This window comes from Scyliorhinus torazame, chromosome 26 (genome assembly GCF_047496885.1).
Source record: "Scyliorhinus torazame isolate Kashiwa2021f chromosome 26, sScyTor2.1, whole genome shotgun sequence".
Classification (NCBI taxonomy): domain Eukaryota; kingdom Metazoa; phylum Chordata; class Chondrichthyes; order Carcharhiniformes; family Scyliorhinidae; genus Scyliorhinus; species Scyliorhinus torazame.
Genome location: NC_092732.1, coordinates 25,300,210 through 25,326,323, shown reverse-complemented (window position 1 = coordinate 25,326,323; position 26,114 = coordinate 25,300,210). Strand labels below are relative to the sequence as shown.

The 26,114-nt window shown below is 55.3% G+C and overlaps 1 protein-coding gene across 1 annotated transcript in view; it reads left to right on the top strand.

The window, feature by feature from the left end:
- The first annotated feature begins 567 nt into the window (after positions 1 to 567).
- Positions 568 to 26,114, top strand: part of LOC140402855 (ras GTPase-activating-like protein IQGAP1) — a 92,275-nt gene continuing 66,728 nt past the window's right edge. Inside the window, 8 exon segments of the mRNA XM_072490480.1 lie at positions 568 to 810; positions 4,909 to 4,992; positions 6,313 to 6,384; positions 15,040 to 15,109; positions 16,567 to 16,775; positions 18,048 to 18,200; positions 20,215 to 20,378; positions 21,801 to 22,025. Coding sequence (XP_072346581.1) covers positions 568 to 810; positions 4,909 to 4,992; positions 6,313 to 6,384; positions 15,040 to 15,109; positions 16,567 to 16,775; positions 18,048 to 18,200; positions 20,215 to 20,378; positions 21,801 to 22,025 — 1,220 coding nt within the window.

The window sequence follows — 26,114 nt, the reverse complement described above, 5'->3', positions numbered from 1 at the left end:
GGTTAGCACTGCAGCCTCACGGCGCCGAGGACCCGAGTTCGATCCCAGCCCTGGGTCACCGTCCGAATGGAGTTTGCACATTCTCCTCGTGTCTGCGTGGGTCGTTTTCCCCCCCCCCCCACAACCCAAAGCTGTGAAGAGTCGGTGGATTGGCCGCACTACATTGCCCCTTAATTGGGGGGGGGATGAATTGGGTACTCTAAATTCATTTTTTTAGATTCCGAGGAGCAGTCGCACAGATGAGGGTTATATTCGCTCGAGTGTAGAAGATGATGGGGTGATCTAATCGGGATGAGCTATTTCCTATGGTGTGGGGGCGGCAGAACAAGGGGGCAGGACTTGAAAATTCGAGCCAGGTTGTTCAGGATGATGTGGAAGTCCCTCCCTCCTCCCCAATGAGCTGTTTCCATCTGGCGTTCAATTAAAAATTCCAAATCGGAGATTACATTGGGGGGGGGGGGAGGGGATTCAGATTGATTGACGATGCGGATCATCCACGTGGGATAGACATCTGGGAACTGAATGGCCTCCTATGGATGTAGAAAACTCTCGGTGGGGGGGCTCTGAATGGCATTGGAGCGGCAAGGGATCTTGTGCATCCTGCAGGCACCGACTATTGATCTCTTTATTTCCCATCAGGTCACTGTTAGCGGAGTGACGGCTGTTTACAATCGAGAGAGACTCTGGGAGACTAACGAGAGCCTGATCACCAGGCTCCAGGCCCACATGAGGGGGTTTCTTGTCCGGACAGATCTGAGTGCTCGCAAACACTTCCTCCAGAAACAATTGCCAGCCATCGTTAAGATCCAGGTACGGTGCGCCCGGTCTCTCTTACCCCCCCCCCCCCCCCACTTCCCCATGATTGGAGTGCCATTTGCTGCAGAGCGAGTTGATCGCAGTGGGTAACCGTGGGTCAGGCATGCGCCATGAGTTCCCCTTTAGATCCCCCCTGCCCTGTTTCACTTTGGGCACAGGAATCGGGGTTAAATGGAATGAACGTAAAACCGCAACCCATTCCCATGCGGGCAATAGACATGTTGTCACGATACCCTGGGCAACGTGCGGTCAAGTCCAGCCCCACAGGCTCCAGAGTCACAACACCAGTGAAAATGATCAAAGTCTTTGGCCCTTGGCTGCCTAATTACAGTCACCAGGTTTGTAAGTTTAAGTACAATGACTGCTTATTTATACCAAAAGCAATAACAAACTATGCAGCAAATACAACTGGTCAACTACTAACTCATACTAGTTTAACTTGTCCCCACCTTCTACACATGCACACAAGATAGATAAACACCGAGCGGTGGGAAAGGGGTAAAGAACGTAAGTGAAAGGAAAGTCTTTGTTTCAGATGTTGTTTTTTTTAGCAGATTTTCCTCACGGCAAGCTTGCAGATTAAAGTCTTTGGTTTGCAGCCTGTCACAATTTGGATTCTCTGCAGATCCATTCATTCCAGCCTCTCTGTGGTTTAGAGATGCAGTACTCGCAACGTTCCCGAGGAGTCATCCGGCTTCTCTTCAGCCCTTGTTTTCAGTTTGTGGCTTGTATTCGGGGCATCTGTATCTTCAGGATTACAGCCCCCACAGGATTTCTGGAGAGAGAGAGATAGCACTCACCGCAGCGTTCCGGAGAGAGTTAGCTGGGTCTTTTCTCTACTGCCAGAAGCAAAACTGAAACCATGGGACTTTAAAAAGCTTACCAGTGGGATAAGATCCAATCACCACCCGTTACCGGGCAGAGCGCGGCCTTTTGGGCCAATTCATTCACCACCGGTCAATCCATCGGAACCGAGTCCCAACCCATCTCTCGCACTGGTGCCTAAAGGTCTGCAGCTCCCTGTTTAAAACCAGCCAGTGACCTCTCCTTAAACTTCCGGATTCTTCAGCTTACCCTTAAAGTCACGTGTCCATTGATCATCCGTGGATCAAAATAAGAACGGCAAGTTGGAAAAAAAGGTCCACTGTGTTAGTGCCAGATCTTTGCAAGAGCTATTCGATTGACCCCTCCCCCCCCCCCCCCCCCCCCACACCCTTTTGAGTGCTTGTCCAGGTTCTCCTTTGAATGTTACATTTAATTTGCCCCCACGTTGGACATGTGGCAGTCAAGTTGTGCACAACAAGTTAGCACAAACGCCAATGAGATAATTATTTGTAGTGTTGTTGGCTGAACGATAAAATATTGGGAACGACTCTCCTGCTCTTCTAAGTAGTTCTCTCTAACGCTCCCCATCAATGCGTATCTTCCGCCTTCTTTCTTGAGTGCTAGTTTGTGTGACTTTCCAGGATTTATGAACACAATACAATTTGTAATTCGAGCTCGTGCACAATCCTCTCTGACAGTTGATTGGTTAGATAGCTGCATGATCAGCTGTTGGTTGGCTCACATATTCCCAAGTTGCCGTCTACTGGCTTAGCCACGAAAGGACCTCTTCCCGTCCCGCTGTGGGCCACGAAAGGACCTCTTCCTGTCCCGCTGTGGTTGGTCTCCACAGTTTGCTGTGATTGACCATTCTGTTCAATTCAGCAGCATCACTGCAATTAACAAGCGTGGATGTAATTTAGCAAGTATCGCACCCATCCAGTTTCCACGTGACAAACACTGCTCTGAGCACCTCGACAGTTGTTAACCTTTTCCTTGCTGGTGAAACTCTCAATGATGCACCGCTACATCCATGCTGTCCCACCCAGCCACGGCTAACACCCAAGGTAGCAGAGGGTAGAGAAATAGTGACTTGATGTTGATGGCAAAGTGGTTTGACGCATTGACCTGGAGTCTAATCCAGCACAAACTGATGTGTTTGCCAGTGAATAGCACAAATGGTCATGTTATGGGCGAGGCGTTTTCAGAACCCCAAAATGTATCATGGAGTTCAACCAACCTCTCCCTTTAATGGATTTGTTGCTTTTCCTAGCACACGGCTTGTTCCCTAGGTGTGGGATTACAATTATGGACACGTGGGTTTTTAAACACAAAACACTATTTATTCCATGAACTCAACTTAACAGGGCAGCACGGTAGCATTGTGGATAGCACAATTGCTTCACAGCTCCAGGGTCCCAGGTTCGAATCCGGCTTGGGTCACTGTCTGTGCGGAGTCTGCACATCCTCCCCGTGTGTGCGTGGGTTTTTTCCAGGTGCTCCGGTTTCCTCCCACAGTCCAAAGATGTGCAGGTTAGGTGGATTGGCTATGTTAAATTGGCCTTAGTGTCCAAAATTGCCCTTGGTGTTGGGTGGGGTTACTAGGTTATGGGGATAGGGTGGAGGTGTTAACCTTGGGTGGGGTGCTCTTGCCAAGAGCTGGTGCAGACTCGATGGGCCGAATGGCCTCCTTCTGCACTGTACATTCTACGATAATCTATGATTAACATCTTAAATAAACATTGGATCTCTTAACACCCCTTACTTCAAAGATAACTCAGAAAATATTGCAACAGTAAATAATTCATTTATTTCATTTCATTTTTCATTTCAATTCCTCAATGTTTGTTCAATCTTCCAATAGACTTGACACCTTTAAACAGAATCACATCAGGTTAAAGGCTTTACTATTGAGTTTAAATCACCCAAATGACCCAGAGATGGTCTTTCATGGCAGAGATCCAGCTCACTGCAAACACAGACACTCCCCAAGCTCTTTTCAAACTGCAAAACTAAACTGCAAAATGACTGACCCGACCTCCGCTCCACCCACTCTCTGACATCACTGTTTTCTTAAAGGTACATTGCTTAAACATCCATGTCTTAAAGGTACCCTCCCATGACAGTCACCAAATAGGACCTCTTACTAGCAGAGGCCTTTTATCTGGCTATGTTCTTTCTGAGACCTTCCAATGGCATTTTCAGGTTGCCCTGTGAACCACTTCAGGCAGACGTTATTCTTGACATGTCAACATCACTGATGAGACTAGCATTAATTGCCCCTGGAGATGGTGGTGGACCTTTTTCTTAAACTGTTGCAGTCCATGCGGTGAAGGCGTTTTCACTGTGCTGTTAGGTGGGGTCTTTGAGGATTTTGACCCCAGCGACAGTGAAGGAACGGCCGATATATTCCCGAGTCGGGATGGCGAGCGGCTCGGAGGGGAACTTGCAGGTGGGGGTGTTCCCCATGTGTCTGCTGCCCTCTCGTCCTTCTAGATGGTAGAGGTGGCGGGTTTGGAAGGTGCTGTGGAAAGATCCTCGGCGAGTGGCCGCGGTGCGTCTTGTAGACGGTGCACACGGCTGCCGCTGTGCATCGGGGGGGGGAGGGGGGGGGGAGTGAATGTCGGTTGTTAGCGTGTTGATCGAGCGGGGCTGCTTTGTCCTGGATGGTGTTGAGCTTCTCGAGTGTTGTTGGGAGCCGTGCTCAGCCAGGCAAGTGGAGAGTCTCCCATTGCACTCCTGACTTGTGTCCTTGTAGATGGGGGACAGGCTTTCGGGGGGGGGGGGGGGGGCGTCAGGAGGTGAGTTTCTCTCCGCAGGATTCCCAGCCTCTGACCTGCTCTGGTAACCGCAGTATTTATATGGCTGGGTCCAGTTCAGTTTCTGATCTATGGAACGCCCAGGATGTTGAATAGCCTCCTTCTGTACACTCATCCTGGAGCAAGCACTGACACATGAAAAGTGTTCTTGTCATTTTGAGTTAATAGATGAGTCCACTCTTGGAATAACAGCCTGTCCCTTAAGACACATAGCGTTGCAACAGCAGCTGTGCATCAGTGTACCAACATGTTCCTGTAATTCATTGGCAATAAACAGTCCGGTGCCACTGCATTCAGCTTCATGGAATAATTACTTCACAATACATATCCTTCCTCTTGCTGCCATATATTAAAATTTCCGAAGTTTAAGCTAAACGAGCTTAAAATTCACACTCTTATGATGAATGATAGCTGTGAAGGAAGTAATATTTGGCTATGTTTTATCTTTCAGTCACACTGGAGAGGTTACAGACAGCGGAGTGATTACCAGAAGAGGCTTTATCACCTTCGAGACAACACCGATGCTGTAATTAAGGTGCAGACCACTTAGCTCTGGCCTCCTCGTGTCATATAAAATTAATTATAATGAAGCAAGTCTGGTGTAAAGAACGTGTTCAATATTTAAAGATCCTTCAGTGGCTCGTTGAGAGTCTTTTATTCCGTAAGAGCCTCACCGACCAGGTGGGAGCCAGCGAGTGTCGCTGCGTTGGGGAGCCGGGCTGTGGCAGTGGGATCTCTCTCCTCCTTGCTGCATGGTGAATCGCGTCTGGAACCCGCTCTGGCGTGGAGGTCTGATGGGGTTGGGGCTTGAGCGTTCCGTTGATCCCCGAGATTGCTGCCGTCGGGAGTCTTAAACTCCCGGCGGGGTCGCCCCGTGACTGTATGGTCGGAGGGAAAAGATTCCGACCAAGCACAGTCCGAAACGAGTCCTCAGCGGTGGGGTCAGGTGGGAGATACTCGCATATTGTCACCGGTTGCGATGTCGCCTAAAGGCTGCAGCAGCAGGGAGAGCCCCAGTCGACGAGGTTCCCCTGCCGCTGAACTGGACTTGCCGTCTGTTATGGACCTTGTGTCTGCTGATGTGCAACGGCACACCACGTTAAAATATGTCCCGCGCTGGCGCCTACCTCGAGAAAACCCAACATTTATACACTCACTCACAATCGCTCGCTTGGAGATGTCAAGCCGGGTTGTGGTGGGGGGGTGGGTGGAATAAGAGCCGGAAACCGGGCAAGGAGATTTGATGGAATCTTAGTAGAGGTCAAAAGGTGCTTACCAATCTCGAGACTGCACAGCCAGCACTTTGAACCATGATCAATTCTTGCAGGGTAAATCTGGCATTCCCCCCCCCCAATGGCATTCTCATGGGAAGCTCCTGCTGGGAGGCGGTCGTTGGGAAAGAAATTTGCTCCACTTCTAAACTTTTATCGTTCAACGTTTTCTTGAAGAAAAGAGCGGCGTTTTAAAGCCAGACTGGGGTTACTCGAGCACGAGAACAATTGCCAGGTCGCTGTGAAAAGGTGGGCGAGTAGGGCTGCCTGAATCGGTCTTGCAAAAGGGCTGGCATGGGCTGAATGGCCTCCCTTCACCGTTCGGCTGAAGGGTGTCAAAAGAAAATCCACACTTCCTGGTTTCCCGCCATTTGCTCCTAAACCTCGCCCAGACCAAAACACGAGAACTGGCGGCGCAACCAGATGCCACGAAAATAACAAAACCGGCGTAATGCAAATACCCCGGAGAGTTACTCTGGCTGACCGTAGCCACCCCTGCCCCCGGACGTCGCTTGCCCAGGTGCTCGTATTTTGCCTGCCTTGTTTTTCATGTTTAATTTAGAGGGGAAAACGTTATTTTCCAGATTCAGTCCTGGGTGCGGATGTGGCAGGCACGGAAGAGATACAGGGCAAGACTGCGGCACTTCAAGAGCAATGTAAGTTTGACCGAATCATGTATGCATCAGCCGAGCCGAGAAAGATGTCAGAAGTTGGAAACTTGACCACAGCAATTCAGATGAAGAGCCACACCCGATTTGCCCTCTTCTTCGACCTGTGTATTATTTAATTTGCCTTCACTGGCAGCCTCCTATCTTGCCCTCCAAAGCCCCACTACCCGTCTCCTGACTTGCTACATGGCCCATTTTCCCCATTGCCCCTGTGCTCGCTGTTCTACCTTGGCTGTCGCTCCACTATCGAGTCCAATTTATAAAGCTTGTCCTTGGTTTTCGATCCCTTTATGGCTCTTGCTCCTCCCGATCTTATTTACCCTCCTCCAAACCTCCGAGGCTCTCTCAATTCTGTCCTCCTCTTCCAGTCCTGATTTGGGTTGGGGTTGGGTTGCCGAGCCCGAGCCCTGGAATTCCTTCTCTTAATCTCCCTGCCCCTCTCTGCATCTTTAGGCCAACCTGAAGAACTACTGAAGGATCTTAAAACCAACCTCTTTGACCAATGTCAACTGCTTTAATATCTCTCTGGCCTTCTCTGCCATGACGGCATTCAAACCCGGATCCCCAGTGCCGATACCACCTCACCACTGCCTCCCCTATCCTTGTTCACACTAAGCAGGAGGACGTACTGCTTTATTACAGGTTATTATGGCTCAAGGTCATTCCAAACACAGTTTATGCTTGGAGAACGCATTTGGAGCGGCCTCTCGGTGCGGAGTGGCCTCACACTTTGGATTACGTTTCTGTGAAGTGCTGAAGGGCATGTCACCACTTTTTAAGTTTCTGTGCTAACGTACTGGCCGGTCTAAGTGTACCCACGAAGCTGAAGGTTAAATGCAGCCGCTGAGCTAAGTGCAGCTCGTTGAAGCCCACAACACAACGCTAATGGCTGCTTTAAGCTCGACTTTCCCTGGGAGGGGTGGGAATCTGTAACTTTTTTTCATATTTTCCAATTGAGTGGCAATTTAGCGCGGCCGATCCACCTACCATGCACATCTTGGGTCTTGCCCCCACAACCCAATGTAGACACGGACAGTGGGCCAAGGTGGAACCCTAATCCTCAGCGGCGTGAGGCAGCAGTGCTAACCACCGTGGGGGCCGAGATCGAACCTGGATCCTCGGTGCTGTGAGGCAGCAGTCCTATTCACCGTGGGGACCGGGATCGAACCCGGGTCCCGGTGCTGTGAGGCAGCAGTGCTAACCACCGTGGGGACTGGGATCGGAACCGGGTCCCGGTGCTGTGAGGCAGCAGTGCTAACCACCGTGGGGACCTGGATCGGAACCGGGTCCCGGTGCTGTAAGGCAGCAGTGCTAACCACCGTGGGGACCGGGATCGAACCCGGGTCCTCGGCGCCGTGAGGCAGCAGTGCTAACCACCGTGGGGACCGGGATCGAACCCGGGTCCTCGGCGCGTGAGGCAGCAGTGCTAACCACCGTGGGTACCGGGATCGAATCCGGGTCCTCGGCTCAGTGAGGCAGCAGTGCTAATCACCGTGGGGACCGGGATCGAACCCGGGTCCTCGGTGCTGTGAGGCAGCAGTGCTAACCACCGTGGGGACCGGGATCGAACCCGGGTCCTCGGTGCTGTGAGGCAGCAGTGCTAACCACCGTGGGGACCGGGATCGAACAAGGGTCCTCGGCCCGTGAGGCAGCAGTGCTAACCACCGTGGAGGCCGGGATCGAACCCGGGTCCTCGGTGCTGTGAGGCAGCAGTGCTAATCACCGTGGGGACCGGGATCGAACCCGGGTCCTCGGCGCATGAGGCAGCAGTGCTAACCACCGTGGGGACTGGGATCGGAACCGGGTCCCGGTGCTGTGAGGCAGCAGTGCTAACCACCGTGGAGACCGGGATCGAACCCGGGTCCTTGGCGGGTGAGGCAGCAGTGCTAATCACCGTGGGGACCGGGATCGAACCCGGGTCCTCGGTGCTGTGAGGCAGCAGTGCTAACCACCGTGGGGACCGGGATCGAACCCGGGTCCTCGGTGCTGTGAGGCAGCAGTGCTAACCACCGTGGGGACCGGATCGAACCCGGGTCCTCGATGCTGTGCGGCAGCAGTGCTAACCACCGTGGGGACCGGATCGAACCCGGGTCCTGGGCTCGGTGAGGCAGTAGTGCTTACCACCGTGGGGTCCGGGATCGAACCCGGGTCCTCGGTGCTGTGAGGCAGCAGTGCTAACCACCGTGGAGGCCGGGATCGAACCCGGGTCCTCGGTGCTGTAAGGCAGCAGTGCTAACCACCATGGGGACCGGGATCGAACCCGGGTCCTCGGCGCATGAGGCAGCAGTGCTAACCACCGTGGGGTCCGGGATCGAACCCGGGTCCTCGGTGCTGTGAGGCAGCAGTGCTAACCACCGTGGAGGCCGGGATCGAACCCGGGTCCTCGGCGCGTGAGGCAGCAGTGCTAACCACCGTGGGTACCGGGCTTCGAACCCGGGTCCTCGGCTCAGTGGGCAGCAGTGCTAACCACCGTGGGGATCGGAACCGGGTCCCGGTGCTGTGAGGCAGCAGTGCTAACCACCGTGGGGACCGGGAACGAACCCGGGTACTCGGCGCGTGAGGCAGCAGTGCTAACCACCGTGGGGACCGGGATCGAACCCGGGTCCTCGGTGCTGTGATGCAGCAGTGCTAACCACCGTGGGGACCGGGATCGAACCCGGGACCTCGGTGCTGTGATGCAGCAGTGCTAGCCACCGTGGGGACCGGGATCGAACCCGGGTCCTCGGTGCTGTGAGGCAGCAGTGCTAACCACCGTGGAGGCCGGGATCTGAACCGGGTCCCGGTGCTGTGAGGCAGCAGTGCTAACCACCGTGGAGGCCGGGATCTGAACCGGGTCCCGGTGCTGTGAGGCAGCAGTGCTAACCACCGTGGGGACCGGGATAGAACCCGGGTCCTCGGTGCTGTGAGGCAGCAGTGCTAACCACCGTGGGGACTGGGATCGAACCCGGGTCCCGGTGCTGTGAGGCAGCAGTGCTAACCACCGTGGGGACCGGGATCGAACCCGGGTCCTCGGTGCTGTGATGCAGCAGTGCTAATCACCGTGGGGACCGGGATCGGAACCGGGTCCTTGGTGCTGTGATGCAGCAGTGCTAACCACCGTGGGGACCGGGATCGAACCCGGGTCCTCGGTGCTGTGATGCAGCAGTGCTAACCACCGTGGGGACCGGGATCGATCCCGGGTCCTCGGTGCTGTGAGGCAGCAGTCCTAATCACCGTGGGGACTGGGATCGGAACCGGGTCCCGGTGCTGTGAGGCAGCAGTGCTAACCACCGTGGAGGCCGGGATCTGAACCGGGTCCCGGTGCTGTGAGGCAGCAGTGCTAACCACCGTGGGGACCGGGATAGAACCCGGGTCCTCGGTGCTGTGAGGCAGCAGTGCTAACCACCGTGGAGGCCGGGATCTGAACCGGGTCCCGGTGCTGTGAGGCAGCAGTGCTAACCACCGTGGGGACCGGAATCGAACCCGGGCCCCGGTGCTGTGAGGCAGCAGTGCTAACCACCGTGGGGATCGGAACCGGGTCCCGGTGCTGTGAGGCAGCAGTGCTAACCACCGTGGGGACCGGGATCGAACCCGGGTCCTCGGCGCGTGAGGCAGCAGTGCTAACCACCGTGGGGACCGGGATCGAACCCGGGTCCTCGGCGCGTGAGGCAGCAGTGCTCACCACCGTGGAGGCCGGGGTCGAACCCGGGTCCCGGTGCTGAGAGGCAGCAGTGCTAACCACCGTGGGGACTGGGATCGAACCCGGGTCCTCGGTGCTGTGCGGCAGCAGTGCTAACCACCGTGGGGACCGGGACCGAACCCGGGTCCTCGGCGCGTGAGGCAGCAGTGCTAACCACCGTGGGGACCGGGATCGAACCCGGGTCCTCGGCTCCGTGAGGCAGCAGTGCTAATCACCGTGGGGACCGGGATCGAACCCGGGTCCTCGGTGCTGTGAGGCAGCAGTGCTAACCACCGAGGGGTCCGGGATCGAACCCGGGTCCTCGGCTCCGTGAGGCAGCAGTGCTAATCACCATGGGGACCGGGATCGAACCCGGGTCCTCGGTGCTGTGAGGCAGCAGTGCTAACCACCGAGGGGTCCGGGATCGAACCCGGGTCCTCGGTGCTGTGAGGCAGCAGTGCTAATCACCGTGGAGGCCGGGATCGAACCCGGGTCCTCGGCGCGTGAGGCAGCAGTGCTAATCACCGTGGGGACCGGAATCGAACCCGGGTCCTCGGCGCGTGAGGCAGCAGTGCTAACCACCGTGGAGGCCGGGATCGAACCCGGGTCCTCGGTGCTGTGAGGCAGCAGTGCTAACCACCGTGGGGACTGGGATCGAACCCGGGTCCTGGGCTCGGTGAGGCAGCAGTGCTAATCACCGTGGGGACCGGGATCGAACCCGGGTCCTCGGCGCGTGAGGCAGCAGTGCTAACCACCGTGGGGACCGGGATCGAACCCGGGTCCTCGGTGCTGTGAGGCAGCAGTGCTAACCACCGTGGGGACCGGGATCGAACCCGGGTCCTCGGTGCTGTGCGGCAGCAGTGCTAACCACCGTGGAGGCCGGGGTCGAACCCGGGTCCTCGGTGCTGAGAGGCAGCAGTGCTAACCACCGTGGGGACCGGGATCGAACCCGGGTCCTCGGTGCTGTGAGGCAGCAGTGCTAACCACCGTGGGGACCGGGATCGAACCCGGGTCCTCGGCGCGTGAGGCAGCAGTGCTAACCACCGTGGAGGCCGGGGTCGAACCCGGGTCCTCGGTGCTGAGAGGCAGCAGTGCTAACCACCGTGGAGGCCGGGGTCGAACCCAGGTCCCGGTGCTGAGAGGCAGCAGTCCTAATCACCGTGGGGACTGGGATCGGAACTGGCTCCCGGTGCTGTGAGGCAGCAGTGCTAACCACCGTGGGGGCCGGGTCGAACTCGGGTCCTCGGCGCGTGAGGCAGCAGTGCTAACCACCGTGGGGACCGGGATCGAACCCGGGTCCTCGGCGCGTGAGGCAGCAGTGCTAATCACCGTGGGGACCGGGATCGAACTCGGGTCCTCGGCGCGTGAGGCAGCAGTGCTAACCACCGTGGGGACCGGGATCGAACCCGGGTCCTCGGTGCTGTGAGGCAGCAGTGCTAACCACCGTGGAGGCCAGGCTCTAACCCGGGTCCTCGGCGCGTGAGGCAGCAGTGCTAATCACCGTGGGGACCGGGATCGAACCCGGGTCCTCGGCGCGTGAGGCAGCAGTGCTAACCACCGTGGGGACCGGGATCGAACCCGGGTCCTCGGTGCTGTGAGGCAGCAGTGCTAACCACCGTGGAGGCCGGGCTCTAACCCGGGTCCTCGGCGCGTGAGGCAGCAGTGCTAATCACCGTGGGGACCGGGATCGAACCCGGGTCCTCGGCGCGTGAGGCAGCAGTGCTAACCACCATGGAGGCCGGGATCGAACCCGGGTCCTCGGCGCGTGAGGCAGCAGTGCTAACCACCGTGGGGACCGGGATCGAACCCGGGTCCTCGGCTCCGTGAGGCAGCAGTGCTAATCACCGTGGGGACCGGGATCGAACCCGGGTCCTCGGTGCTGTGAGGCAGCAGTGCTAACCACCGAGGGGTCCGGGATCGAACCCGGGTCCTCGGCTCCGTGAGGCAGCAGTGCTAATCACCGTGGGGACCGGGATCGAACCCGGGTCCTCGGTGCTGTGAGGCAGCAGTGCTAACCACCGAGGGGTCCGGGATCGAACCCGGGTCCTCGGTGCTGTGAGGCAGCAGTGCTAATCACCGTGGAGGCCGGGATCGAACCCGGGTCCTCGGCGCGTGAGGCAGCAGTGCTAATCACCGTGGGGACCGGAATCGAACCCGGGTCCTCGGCGCGTGAGGCAGCAGTGCTAACCACCGTGGAGGCCGGGATCGAACCCGGGTCCTCGGTGCTGTGAGGCAGCAGTGCTAACCACCGTGGGGACTGGGATCGAACCCGGGTCCTGGGCTCGGTGAGGCAGCAGTGCTAACCACCGTGGGGACCGGGATCGAACGCGGGTCCCGGTGCTGTGAGGCAGTAGTGCTAATCACCGTGGGGACCGGGATCGAACCCGGGTCCTCGGCGCGTGAGGTAGCAGTGCTAACCACCGTGGGGATCGGGACCGGGTCCCGGTGCTGTGAGGCAGCAGTGCTAACCACCGTGTGGACCGGGATCGAACCCGGGTCCTCGGCTCAGTGAGGCAGCAGTGCTAACCACCGTGGGGATCGGAACCGGGTCCCGGTGCTGTGAGGCAGCAGTGCTAACCACCGTGGGGATCGGAACCGGGTCCTGGTGCTGTGAGGCAGCAGTGCTAACCACCGTGGGGACCGGGATCGAACCCGGGTCCTCGGCGCGTGAGGCAGCAGTGCTAACCACCGTGGGGACCGGGATCGAACCCGGGTCCTCGGCGCGTGAGGCAGCAGTGCTAATCACCGTGGGGACCGGGATCGGAACCGAGTCCCGGTGCTGTGAGGCAGCAGTGCTAATCACCGTGGTGACCGGGATCGAACCCGGGTCCTCGGTGCTGTGAGGCAGCAGTGCTAATCACCGTGGGGACCGGGATCGAACCCGGGTCCTCGGTGCTGTGAGGCAGCAGTGCTAATCACCGTGGGGACCCGGATCGGAACCGGGTCCCGGTGCTGTGATGCAGCAGTGCTAACCGCCGTGGGGGCCGGGATCGAACCCGGGTCCTGGTGCTGTGAGGCAGCAGTGCTAACCACCGTGGGGGCCGGGATCGAACCTGGGTCCTCGGTGCTGTGAGGCAGCAGTGCTAATCACCGTGGGGACCGGGATCGAACCCGGGTCCTCGGTGCTATGAGGCAGCAGTGCTAATCACCGTGGGGACCGGGATCGGAACCGGGTCCCGGTGCTGTGATGCAGCAGTGCTAACCGCCGTGGCGACTGGGATCGGAACCGGGTCCTCGGTGCTGTGAGGCAGCAGTGCTAACCACCGTGGGGACCGGGATCGAACCCGGGTCCTCGGTGCTGTGAGGCAGCAGTGCTAATCACCGTGGGGACCGGGATCGAACCCGGGTCCTCGGCGCGTGAGGCAGCAGTGCTAATCACCGTGGGGACCGGGATCGAGCCCGAGTCCTCGGCGCCGTGAGGCAGCAGTGTTAACCACCGTGGGGTCCGGGATCGAACCCGGGTCCCGGTGCTGAGAGGCAGCAGTCCTAATCACCGTGGGGACTGGGATCGGAACTGGGTCCCGGTGCTGTGAGGCAGCAGTGCTAACCACCGTGGGGACCGGGATCGAACCCGGGTCCTCGGTGCTGTGAGGCAGCAGTGCTAACCACCGTGGGGACCGGGATCGAACCCAGGTCCTCGGCGCGTGAGGCAGCAGTGCTAACCACCGTGGAGGCCGGGATCGAACCCGGGTCCTCGGCGCGTGAGGCAGTAGTGCTAACCACCGTGGAGGCCGGGATCGAACCCGGGTCCTCGGCGCGTGAGGCAGCAGTGCTAACCACCGTGGGGACCCGGATCGGAACCGGGTCCCGGTGCTGTGATGCAGCAGTGCTAACCACCGTGGAGGCCGGGATCAAACCCGGGTCCTGGGCTCGGTGAGGCAGCAGTGCTAACCACCGTGGGGACCGGGATCATACCCAGGCCCTCGGCTCAGTGAGGCAGCAGTGCTAACCACCGTGGAGGGCGGGATCGAACCCGGGTCCTCGGTGCTGTGAGGCAGCAGTGCTAACCACCGTGGGGACCGGGATCGAACCCGGGTCCCGGTGCTGTGAGGCAGCAGTGCTAACCACCGTGGAGGCCGGGATCGAACCCGGGTCCTCGGTGCTGTGAGGCAGCAGTGCTAACCACCGTGGGGACCGGGATCGAACCCGGGGACCGGTGCTGTGAGGCAGCAGTGCTAATCACCGTGGGGACCGGGATCATACCCAGGCCCTCGGCTCGGTGAGGCAGCAGTGCTAACCACCGTGGGGACCGGGATTGTACCCAGGCCCTCGGCTCAGTGAGGCAGCAGTGCTAACCACCGTGGAGGCCGGGAACAAACCCGGGTCCTCGGTGCCGTGAGGCAGCAGTGCTAATCACCGTGGGGGCCGGGGTCGAACCCGGGTCCTCGGTGCCGTGAGGCAGCAGTGCTAATCACCGTGGGGACCGGGATCGAACCTGGGTCCTCGGCGCCGTGAGGCAGCAGTGCTAACCACCGTGCCGCCCCTGGAAATTTGTAACCATGTACCGCCTGTTGGAAGCTGAGCGCAGAGAAAGCACCGATTGTGGGAGGCCACAATCAAATTGGCCGAGATCTTGCCAAATGGCGGAGTCGGCTCAGCTCGAGGGTCTGAATGGCCGACTCCAAATCCCTGTGTCTGTGGTACGATTGGTTTCTGAATGCCTCCCCACCCAGTTACATCCTGTCTCGGAAATCCTGCATACCAAACGGGGCTGTGTATTCAGCAACGTGTCTTTTACAATCGGCGCTCACTGTTACCCGTCTCTCACCCGCTGACCACACATGTTTATTTTGGTGTTCTGCTCTGGCCTCATTCTTGTACAAGACTGGAACGGGTGCCATCTCGATTATTCACACAGTTCCCATGGGGAGGGGGAGGAGGAGGAGGAGATGATCCACTCCGAATATGGTCATGACAGATGTCTGTTCGACAAGCGCCCCAGTGATGTGGTTCTTGGAAAGTTTTAACAAGTTGTTTTCCTGCAGATTGCTGCGGTGGTGAAGATACAGGCGTTTGTAAGAGCAAACAAGGCCAGAGGAGACTACAGGCTGCTGGGTGAGTCATTTTTAAACCCAGCCATGTTGCCTCAATCACCCGCGGTTCTTTAGAGAACTGCGGTGGTTTCCTATCTGTAATCATTGACAGCTGGGGGACAAGGCTCCAGGTGCAAAGATACCATTCAACTTTCCAAATATCGCCTTGCTTCCAACTGCTCGGAGAGCTCCCAGCAGCCTGAAGCAGCAGCAACCTGAGTTGCGGGGAGCGGACAAACATTGTCCGCTTTGCAGGGGTTGGGAGAGCTCCTGCCTGCAGCCAGAAGGTTCGTCACCCGCACTGGGAATTGAGTAGGGGATCTGACGCCTCACTGACACCAGGGCACATGGCCCGTCAGGTGGGAACTGGCAACCCCGTGACGGGATTGGGAACGATCCCGGGTTTCCTCGCTATCCCGGCCAACAGGTCTGCCTTGTCCAATGGCGATTGTTGTTTGTGTGCATTTGCCCATGGGAGGCACAAGGCCGGTTACACTCTCTGCACTGCAGATGGCACCGAGATTGCAGGAGTTGCGGATAGTGATGAAGATTGTCAGAGAATACAACAGGATATAGAGAGGTGGCAAAATTGGGCAGAGAAATGGCAGATGGAATTTACCATGGACAAATGCGAGGTGATGCATTTTGGTAGATCCAATTCAGATGGGAGCTAGAAATTAAATGGCAGGACCATAGAGACACAGAGCGATCTGGATGTGCAGGTCCACAGATCCTTAAAAGTGGCAGCACAGGTGGAAATGGTGGTAAAGAAAGCATATGGCATGGGAAGGGTTATTGGGTTATGGGGATAGGGTGGAAGTGAGGGCTTAAGTGGGTCTGTGCAGACTCGATGGGCCGAATGGCCTCCTTCTGCACTATGTACTTGCCTTCATAGGACGGGGTATCGAGTATAGAAGCTCAGATTATGTTACAGTTATATAGAACATTGGTTAGGCAGAACATTGGTTAGAGTGCAGAAAAGGTTTACCAGGATGTTGTCTGGCATGGAGGGTATTAGCTAAGAGGAGAGATTGAATAAACTGGGATTGTTCTCCCGAGAGAGACTGAGGCTGGGGGGCGACCTGATAGAAGTTTATAAAATTATTAGGGGTACAGATAGGGTGAACAGTTGGAGGCTTTTTCCCAGGGCGGAAATGGCAATTACAAGGGGGCACGTTTGAGGAGAGGGGGGGGAAAGGTTCAGTGGAGATGTGCGGGGGAAGTTTTTTACACAGAGGGTGGTGGTGGACTGGAATGCACGGCCAAGTGAGGTGGTTGAGGCAGATACGTCAGTGACCTTTGAGACTTATCTGGATAGGCACATGAACAGATGGGGTATAGAGGATACAGGCGGTTGCTCTAGAAAGGGCACGTGATCGGTACAGGCTTGGAGGGCCGAAGGGCCTGTTCCTGTGCTGTGTTGTTCTTTGTTCACTTTGAGCTCTTGAATTTAAAAAGGAGAAAACTTGTGCTCTGCAGTGCATGCCAAGAACCCTCCGCTGAGTGTGGTGCGCAAGTTTGCCCATCTCCTGGAGCACAGCGACCATGACTTCCGCGAGGAGTGGGAACTGATGCGGATGCGCGAAGAGGTGGTGCAGCACATCCGTTCCAGTCGACATCTGGAGCAGGGCCTCAACGTCATGGACATCAAGATCGGTCTGCTGGTGAAGAACCGGATCACCCTGCAGGTGAGGGGCTACCCGGCCTTTCGAGGTCGCTTTAAACTTCTCCCCGTCTCTCTGTTTCTATCCTGGGCCGTTTTCTGCTCCACCATTTGATACGGTCGTGGCTGGCCTGTCTTTGGCTGAACACCTGTGTCCCCATAAATATTTCATGTCCCTGTCTGTCAAAAATCCATCTGATTCATCTTCCAATTGATTCAATGATCCTCGAAAGTGCAGGGGACCGAAGGGGTGTTGGTGTGTACGCCCACCCATCCCGGAAGGCTGCAGGACGGGTAGATAAGGTGGTTAAGAAGGCCTATGGGATAATTGCCTTTATTGTCTGAGAATTTAAGAGTGGGGAGGTTACGACGGAGCTGTATAAAATGCTGGTGAGGCCACAGCTCGAGTACTGAGTTCTTGTCGCCACACTATAGGAAGGATGTGATTGCGCTGGAGAGGGTGCGGGGGAGATTCACCAGGATGCTGCCCTGGCTGGAGCTTTTCAGCTGTGAAGAGAGGCTGGCGTTGTTTCCCTTGGAGCAGAGAAGGCTGAGGTGGACAAAGCTATGACGGATAAGGGCGGGGGGGGAACCTCTTTAAAAACATTGATGCCTTTCGATGAGCACTTGAAATGCCACAGCAGACGAGGCTGCGGGCCAAGTGGCGGGGAATGGGGGAGACTGGGTAGGTGCTCGATGTCCGGCCTGAACACGATGCTGTTCGTTGCTGTTGAAACTCAATCTCCACTGCTCTCTGGGGGAGAGAATTTCAAAGACTGGCCACCTTATGAACTAAAAGAAAAGATCTCTTTTTGGTTCCGCCTCAAACGGGAGCCCCCTAATTTAAAAATCCGTCGCCACCACGGGCACCCGACAGACCCGATGATTGATGGGAAGAGAGTGTTGCATTTGGGTGGGGAAGGATAGGAATGGGGCGCAGCAGCAATGCTGGATAAAGAAGCTGCTAACTGTGAGTGAGGGGAAATGGGAGTCAGACTGGTGCTGGTGACTCTGAAGGGGCAAGCGGGGGAGGGTATTACCGTCACACGCGGGCGTGAACACCCAAAGGCAAGAGTTCCGAGGAGGAGATTAATGGAATTGAGAGTGGGCCGAGCTACGTGGGAAATTGGTGCGGTGTTGGAGAAAGAAGCGGCGATGATGGGAACAGATACTTGCTTTTGGCCAAAGGCGTTGGCGCCGCGATTCCCTGTTCCCTCATTGGCATCTGGGCAGAGCGTGACCTCACTGGGCAAGAGCAGACTGGTCGTAGTAATGCATGGGTGCTGTTGTTCCGCAGGAGGTGGTCTCCCACTGCAAGAAGCTTACCAAGAAGAACAAGGGGCAGCTGTCGGATCTGATGGCGATCGACAAGCAGAAGGGGTTGAAGGCTCTCAGCAGAGAGAAGCGAGAGAAACTCGAAGCATATCAACACCTCTTCTACCTCCTGCAGGTAACCAGGTTCAGTCGCGACACTGTCTCCGCCTGTGTCTTTCCAGGCCAAAGGGCAGGTTCTTCTGGTCAAGTGGAACATACAAGACCAAATTTGACCAATCTGTGTTGGGTCACTCGGTTTAAGTGATATGGCGCCCAGGCAGGTAGGTGACCGCACAACACAGATCAGCTATGATCTGACTGAGGGCAGCACGGTGGTGCAGTGGTAGCACTGCAGTCTCACAGCGCTGAGGTCCCGGGTTCGATCCCGGCTCTGGGTCACTGTCCGTGTGGAGTTTGCACATTCTCCCCGTGTCTGCGTGGGTTTCACCCCACAGCACAAAGATGTGCAGGTTAGGTGGATTGGACACACTAAATTGCCCCTTAATTGGGGGGGGGGGGGGGAATTGGGTACTCTAAATTTATCAGTTTTAAAAAGGAGAGAAAAAAGCTGTGATCTGCCTGTATTGAGGGGCAGGTCTGAGCTGCTGAGTGATCTCTCCCTGTCTATTTGTTTTCCTCCCCTCTCTTTGCCCTCTTTCTCCCAAGACATCAAGACTGAAGTCGGTAACTTGTCTGTGGAAATCACACCCATAAAGACACCAGAGATACTGCTCTAGAAACATGTATCGAAAATAGGCCCCTCGAGCCTGCTCCACCATTCATTAGGATCATGTCTGATCAAGTTCAATACCCTGATCCCGCCTTCCCTCCATATCTATGTTCCTATCCCTTTATCCCCAAGAGCTATATCTAATTCCTTCTCGAAATTCCACAACGTTTTGGCCTCAACTACTTTCAGTGGGAGTGAATTCCACAGATTCACCGCTCTCTGGGTGAAGAAATGTCTCCTCACCTCAGTCCGAAAAGGTTTACCCCTGACCCTCAAACTATGACCCCTAGTTACCGACTTCAGTCTTGATGTCTTGGGAGAAAGAGGGCAAAGAGAGGGGAGGAAAACAAATAGACAGGGAGAGATCACTCAGCAGCTCAGACCTGCCCCTCAATACAGGCAGATCACAGCTTTTTTCTCTCCTTTTTAAAAAATGATAAATTTACCGCTCTCTGGGTGAAGAAATGTCTCCTCACCTCAGTCCGAAAAGGTTTACCCCTGACCCTCAAACTATGACCCCTAGTTCTGGACTCCCCCGACCATCGGGAACATTCTTTCCGAATCTACCCTGTCCAATCCCGTTAGAATTTTATAAGTTTCTATGAGATCCCCTCTCACTCTTCTAAACTCCAATGAATATAATCCGAATCGACTTAGTCTCTCCTCATATGACAGGAATCAGTCTGGTAAACCTTCGCTGCACTCCCTCCATAGCAAGAATATCCTTCCTCAGAGAAGGACACCAAAACTGCCCACAATACTCCAGGTGCGGCCTCATCAATGCCCGATACAATTGCAGTAAAACATCTCTATTCCAATACTCCAGTCCTCTTTGGCCTGGGAGCGTGATCTACTTCGAAAGTATCTCGCTCACTTCTTACCCTCTTTCCCTGCAAAATACTTTGAGATGCCTCCAATGGTTTTTTATTTTTTATAAATTTTGTGTACCCAATTCATTTTTTCCAATTAAGGGACAATTTAGCGCGGCCAATCCACCTAACCTGCACATCTTTGGGTTGTGGGGGCAAAACCCACGCAGACACGGGGAGAATGTGCAAACTGCACACGGACAGTGACCCAGAGCCGGGATCGAACCTGGGACCTCGGCAACAGTGCTAACCACTGCGCCGCCGTGCTGCCTCATTGATGAGAATTTCAAAGTTGGAAATTGTTTTTTGAACTGGGATAAGGAATGGCTGATAAAGCTGTGGGCTCATCTACGCAAATTGGAATGTGAATTACTGATTGGCGGAAAAGTTAAATCTGGAGGGAGACTGAATAAGTCAAGTTCCCTCGGTTCTGATTGTAACTTTTGGGATCCAATATATTTTGTGGCGTTTCAGACGAGCTGACGATGAGGCAAAACTTGTTGAGGTTGAATCTCGCTGGTTTTTGACCGTGTTTCTTCTGCTCCTGACAGACGGAACCTGTCTACCTGGCCAAGCTGATTTTCCAGATGCCTCAGAACAGATCGACCAAGTTTATGGACTCTGTGATATTCTCCCTCTACAACTACGCGGCCAATCAGAGAGAGGGCTACCTGCTCCTGCGTCTATTCACCACCGCCCTTCGAGAGGAGATTAAGTACGTGAAGCCTGTGATGCGGGCTGGCATCCAGTTTTGCCTGGGGCAGTAGCCAACCAAGGCCTCGTCCAACAGGGCATTATTATTGGCGTGTTATTTGGCTCCACAGGCGTCGCATGCAGGCTTTGGTGCTGTCCTGCTTTCCTTGTCTGAGTAGAAGGAGGGGGTTGGTTACCGGACGATGGGCAGGATTGGGAACCCCTGCCTGGAGGTTCCCGGGGTGAGGAGAGAGTTTGACATAATCCCACATGGCCATGAAAATCGCTTATTGTCACAAGTAGGCTTCAATGAAGTTACTGTGAAAAGCCCCTAGTCACCACATTCCGGCGCCTGTTCGGGGAGGCTGGTACGGGAATCGAACCATGCTGCTGGCCTGCCTGGGTCTGCTTTCAAAGCCAGCAATTTAGCCCTTTGCTAAACAGCCCCAGATCGTGCTAAACAGCCCCATGATCAGCAAGCAGGTACAGGTCAGAGACTGAAGCCCTGGCCAGTGTGTATCCGAGCAGTGCTGTGCCTTTATGCACTGAGTCGTCAGCAATTTGGTTCCTTCTGTAGCAGCGACTGTTATGAATGAGAGCCCCATGCTGATTGTGTGTTTCCACGAGGCGTCAAGTGTTCGATATGAAACACGAGCAGCTTCATTGCTGTTGAGTGCCTCAAAAATGGAGACTCCTGACCTAACTAGCCCTGAGCGTCGAAACAAGGAGGGTTTATTGATTTGCTTTTCTGCAGATGTCTGTTTCCCACTTAATTCTGTGTGTCCCCTGAGCTTGTTTTCCAATGGCTGGGCAAGGCCAGCTGTGGGCTCATCTACGCAAATTGGAATGTGCGTATAGTGAATTAATTATTGGCGAAAAGGTTAAGTCTGGGGGGAAACTGAATAAGTCCAGTTACCTCGGTTCTGATTGTAACTCATGCAGCATTGGTTGTCATTGCACGGTGTAGCCAGGACCAGTTGGCGAAGCGCAGAGCGAGTATATTTCTGGCCAGACCTTCAGGGATACAGAGATTTCTGCATCCCTCTTTAAATCTGGCTTCTCGCACATCCCCAATCCCCTTCGCCCTGACATTGGTGACCATGCTTTCATCTGCCTGGGCCCTCCACTCTGGCTTTCCCTCCATCGCGCGCTCCTCGTTTTAAAATGCTCCTCAAAACCTATCTCTCTCTGCCCAGGGTTGTGGGCACATGTCCTGGCATTTCCTCGTGTGGCTCCGTGTCACATTTTGTCTGATTACTTCCCTGTGAAGCACCTTGTGACCCTTCCTGTGTATTAACGGGAACATTTAAATGCAGGTTGTAATCAGCAGGATAACTTTGGGAAGTTGAGGGACTGTAATGATCTGTGTCCATCCACCCCGTTGTACAACCTGCTGTAATAAGTCTGGTTTCCTCTTTTTTTTTTTTTTTCTTTGTTATTGCAGATCCAAGGTTGACCAGGTGCGTGAGATCGTCACGGGCAACCCCACAGTGACCAAGCTGGTGGTGAGCTTTTATCGCCACGTCCGGGGGCAGAATGCCCTGCGCGAGATCCTGGGGCCCGTCGTCAGGGAGGTGCTGCAGGATAAATCTCTCGGCATCAGGACCGACCCCATCGATGTTTACAAGAGCTGGGTGAACCAGATGGAGACCCAGACGGGGCAGCGAAGGTAAAGCTCGCCATGTCAGTGGCTGCATGTGCGGCCGGCGCAAGGCTGCACCGTTCTATTCCGGCCCAAGACGTGTGTCGAATCGGTGTCCGCGGTCATCAGGTGGCCGGTTCTCTGACCCGCGTTGCTGCTCTTTATAATTACACAGCTTCGGGTTGACCGTGTATTTGGCAAGTGATCTAGAAACAAATTCCAATTGTGAGGAGAGGCAGAATTGATGAGGTGCCCGCTTTTCATTCTCGCTGCCTTCATTGTGAAAATGTAGCTACTGGCCTGTTATTTTGGATTCTGTCGGACTTCGCTCGCAGTTCCCGATATTGTATCCTTCAGGATCTCTGCTGTTTTCCGAGTAAATGCCACGCAATAACTTGTCCGTTTTGTTCTTGAAATGAAATGAAATGAAAATCGCTTGTTGTCACAAGCAGGCTTCAATGAATGCTGTGACGAGGTGAGTGTACCATAATAGAACATAAAGAACAATATTGGAGGGCCCTTCGGCCCTCCAAGCCCATGCCGACTATGCTGCCCCTCTAAACTAAAATCTTCCACACTTCCTGGGTCCGTATCCCTCTGTTCCCATTCTATTCATGTATTTGTCAAGATGCCCCTTAAACGTCACTATCGTCCCTGCTTCCACCACCACCTCCGGCAGCGAGTTCCAGGCACCCACTACCCTCTGGGGGAAAAAAAAAAAAAAACCTACCCTCACACATCTCTAAACCTTGCCCCTCGCACCTTAAACCTATGCCCCCTGGGACTTCCGGGTGCGGCGATGACCAGCTGAGTCGCACGTTTCGGCAGCTCCCTGTGAAACGGACCTTTGGGCTCTTGATAGGAGCCCCAACGGCAATTTTGACGGCTAAAAACACTGTGCGGTAAACCAGAAGGGAATCCCCCCTGGATACGGATGGAAAAAGGAGGAGAGAGTGGCCAGATTGCAGTGGATCCTTTAGAACAGCGGCAAGGAAGGCAAGCAAAAACCAAGATGGCGTCGGAAGGTGGCAGTTTAACATGGGGCCCTGAACAACAAGAGTTCTTGAAATGCTGTGTGGAAGAGATCAAAAAGGAAATGAAGAAAGAGCTGTTGGCCCCGATACTACAGGCGATCGAAGGGCTAAAGGAGGAACAAAAGACCCAGGAGCGGGAGCTTCGGGTCGTGAAGGCAAAGGCAGCTGAGAATGAGGACGATAAACAGGGCCTGGTGGTGAAGACGGAGACGCAGGAGGCACATCAGAAACGATGTGTGGAAAGGTTGGAGGCACTGGAAAACAACGCAAGGAGGAACAACCTGAGGATTCTTGGTCTTCCTGAAGGTGTGGAGGGAGCGGACGTCGGGGCATATGTGAGCACGATGCTGCACTCGTTAATGGGAGCGGAGGCCCCGGCGGGTCCGTTGGAGGTGGAGGGAGCATACCGAGTGATGGCGCGAGGACCGAGAGCAGGAGAAATTCCCAGAGCCATAGTGGTGAGATTCCTCCGTTTTAAGGATAGAGAAATGGTCCTCAGATGTGCGAAGAAAACTCGGAGCAGTAAATGGGAGAACGCGGTGATCCGCGTTTATCAAGACTGGAGTGCGGAGGTGGCGAGAAGGAGGGCGAGCTTTAATCGGGCCAAGGCAGTGCTTCATAAAAAGAAGATAAAATTTGGAATGCTGCAACCGGCAAGACTGTGGGTCACATATCGAGGGAGGCACCACTACTTTGAGACGGCGGATGAAGCGTGGACTTTTATTGTGGAAGAAAAACTGGAATGAGCGGGTTATTAAAAAGAACGTTCGAACAAAGTGGTGGGGCGAATGTGGGGGGCAAAGAGGGGTTTTATGTACTAATCCTGCGATGTGGTAACTTTTCTCTCTCCCACAGGTGGTGATGGGGGGAGGAGGGGAGGTGGAGGAGATGGGGCGTTGGCCATTGGGGGCGGGGCCAAGGGAGAAGCGCGGGCTTGGTTCCCGCGCTATGATAATCATGGCGGGAATAGAGAAGCAGGAAGGAGGGGGCGTCGCACGGTGCGAGCCGAGGTCACGGGGGGAAGCCGAGGTCAGCCAGAGTTTGCTGACTTCTGGGAGCAACATGGGGGGAGTAATTACGCTAGCGGGGGATCTAGTGGGAGGGGGGAATTACTGGGTTGCTGCTGCTGGGGAGAGGGGGGAGCTGGTATGGGAGAGGATGGGCGGGGGGGCACTGCCTGGGGGAGATGCAGCTGCGTGGGAACTGGGTGAGGAGCTGGAAAAAGGGGATGGTTAATCGACAAGGGGGGAGGGGTAGGAAGCCCCCCAACTCGGCTGATCACGTGGAACGTGAGAGGGCTGAACGGGCCGATAAAGAGGGCACGGGTACTCGCACACCTTAAGAAACTTAAGGCAGATGTGGTTATGTTACAGGAAACGCACCTGAAACTGATAGACCAGGTTAGGCTACGCAAAGGATGGGTGGGGCAGGTGTTCCATTCGGGGCTAGATGCGAAAAACAGGGGGGTGGCTATATTAGTGGGGAAGCGGGTAATGTTCGAGGCAAAGACTATAGTGGCGGATAACGGGGGCAGATACGTGATGGTGAGTGGCAAACTACAGGGGGAGACGGTGGTTTTGGTAAACGTATATGCCCCGAACTGAGACGATGCCAATTTTATGAGGCGGATGCTAGGACGCATTCCGGACCTAGAGATGGGAAAGCTGATAATGGGGGGAAATTTTAATACGGTGTTGGAACCAGGGCTGGATAGGTCGAAGTCCAGGACTGGAAGGAGGCCGGCAGCAGCCAAGGTGCTTAAAGATTTTATGGAGCAGATGGGAGGTGTAGACCCGTGGAGATTTGGCAGACCTAGGAGTAAGGAGTTCTCGTTTTTCTCCTGTGTCCATAAAGTCTACTCGCGAATAGACTTTTTTGTGCTGGGTAGGGCATTGATCCCGAAGGTGAGGGGAACGGAGTATACGGCTATAGCCATTTCGGATCACGCTCCACACTGGGTGGACTTGGAGATAGGGGAGGAAACAGGAGGGCGCCCACCCTGGAGAATGGACATGGGACTAATGGCAGATGAGGGGGTGTGCCTAAGGGTGAGGGGGTGCATTGAAAAGTACTTGGAACTCAATGATAATGGGGAGGTCCAGGTGGGAGTGGTCTGGGAGGCGTTGAAGGCGGTGGTTAGAAGGGAGCTGATATCAATAAGGGCACATAAAGGGAAGCAGGAGAGTAAGGAACGGGAGCGGTTGCTGCAAGAACTTTTGAGGGTGGACAGACAATATGCGGAAGCACCGGAGGAGGGACTGTACAGGGAAAGGCAAAGGCTACATGTAGAATTTGACTTGCTGACTACAGGCACTGCAGAGGCACAATGGAGGAAGGCACAGGGTGTACAGTACGAATATGGGGAGAAGGCGAGCAGGTTGCTGGCACACCAATTGAGGAAAAGGGGAGCAGCGAGGGAAATAGGGGGAGTGAGGGATGAGGAAGGAGAGATGGAGCGGGGAGCGGAGAGAGTGAATGGAGTGTTCAAGACATTTTATAAAAAATTATATGAAGCTCAACCCCCGGATGGGAGGGAGAGAATGATGGGCTTCTTGGATCGGCTGGAATTTCCCAAGGTGGAACAGCAGGAAAGGGTGGGACTGGGAGCACAGATCGAGGTAGAAGAAGTGGTGAAAGGAATTTGGAGCATGCAGGCGGGAAAGGCCCCGGGACCGGATGGATTCCCAGTCGAATTCTATAGAAAATATGTGGACTTGCTCGCCCCGGTACTGACGAGGACCTTTAATGAGGCAAAGGGAAGGGGACAACTGCCCCCGACTATGTCTGAAGCAACGATATCGCTTCTCTTAAAGAAGGAAAAGGACCCGCTACAATGCGGGTCCTATAGACCTATTTCCCTCCTAAATGTAGATGCCAAGGTCCTGGCCAAGGTAATGGCAATGAGAATAGAGGAATGTGTCCCGGGGGTGGTCCACGAGGACCAAACTGGGTTTGTGAAGGGGAGACAGCTGAACACGAATATACGGAGGTTGTTAGGGGTAATGATGATGGCCCCACCAGAGGGAGAAACGGAGATAGTAGTGGCGATGGATGCCGAGAAAGCATTTGATAGAGTGGAGTG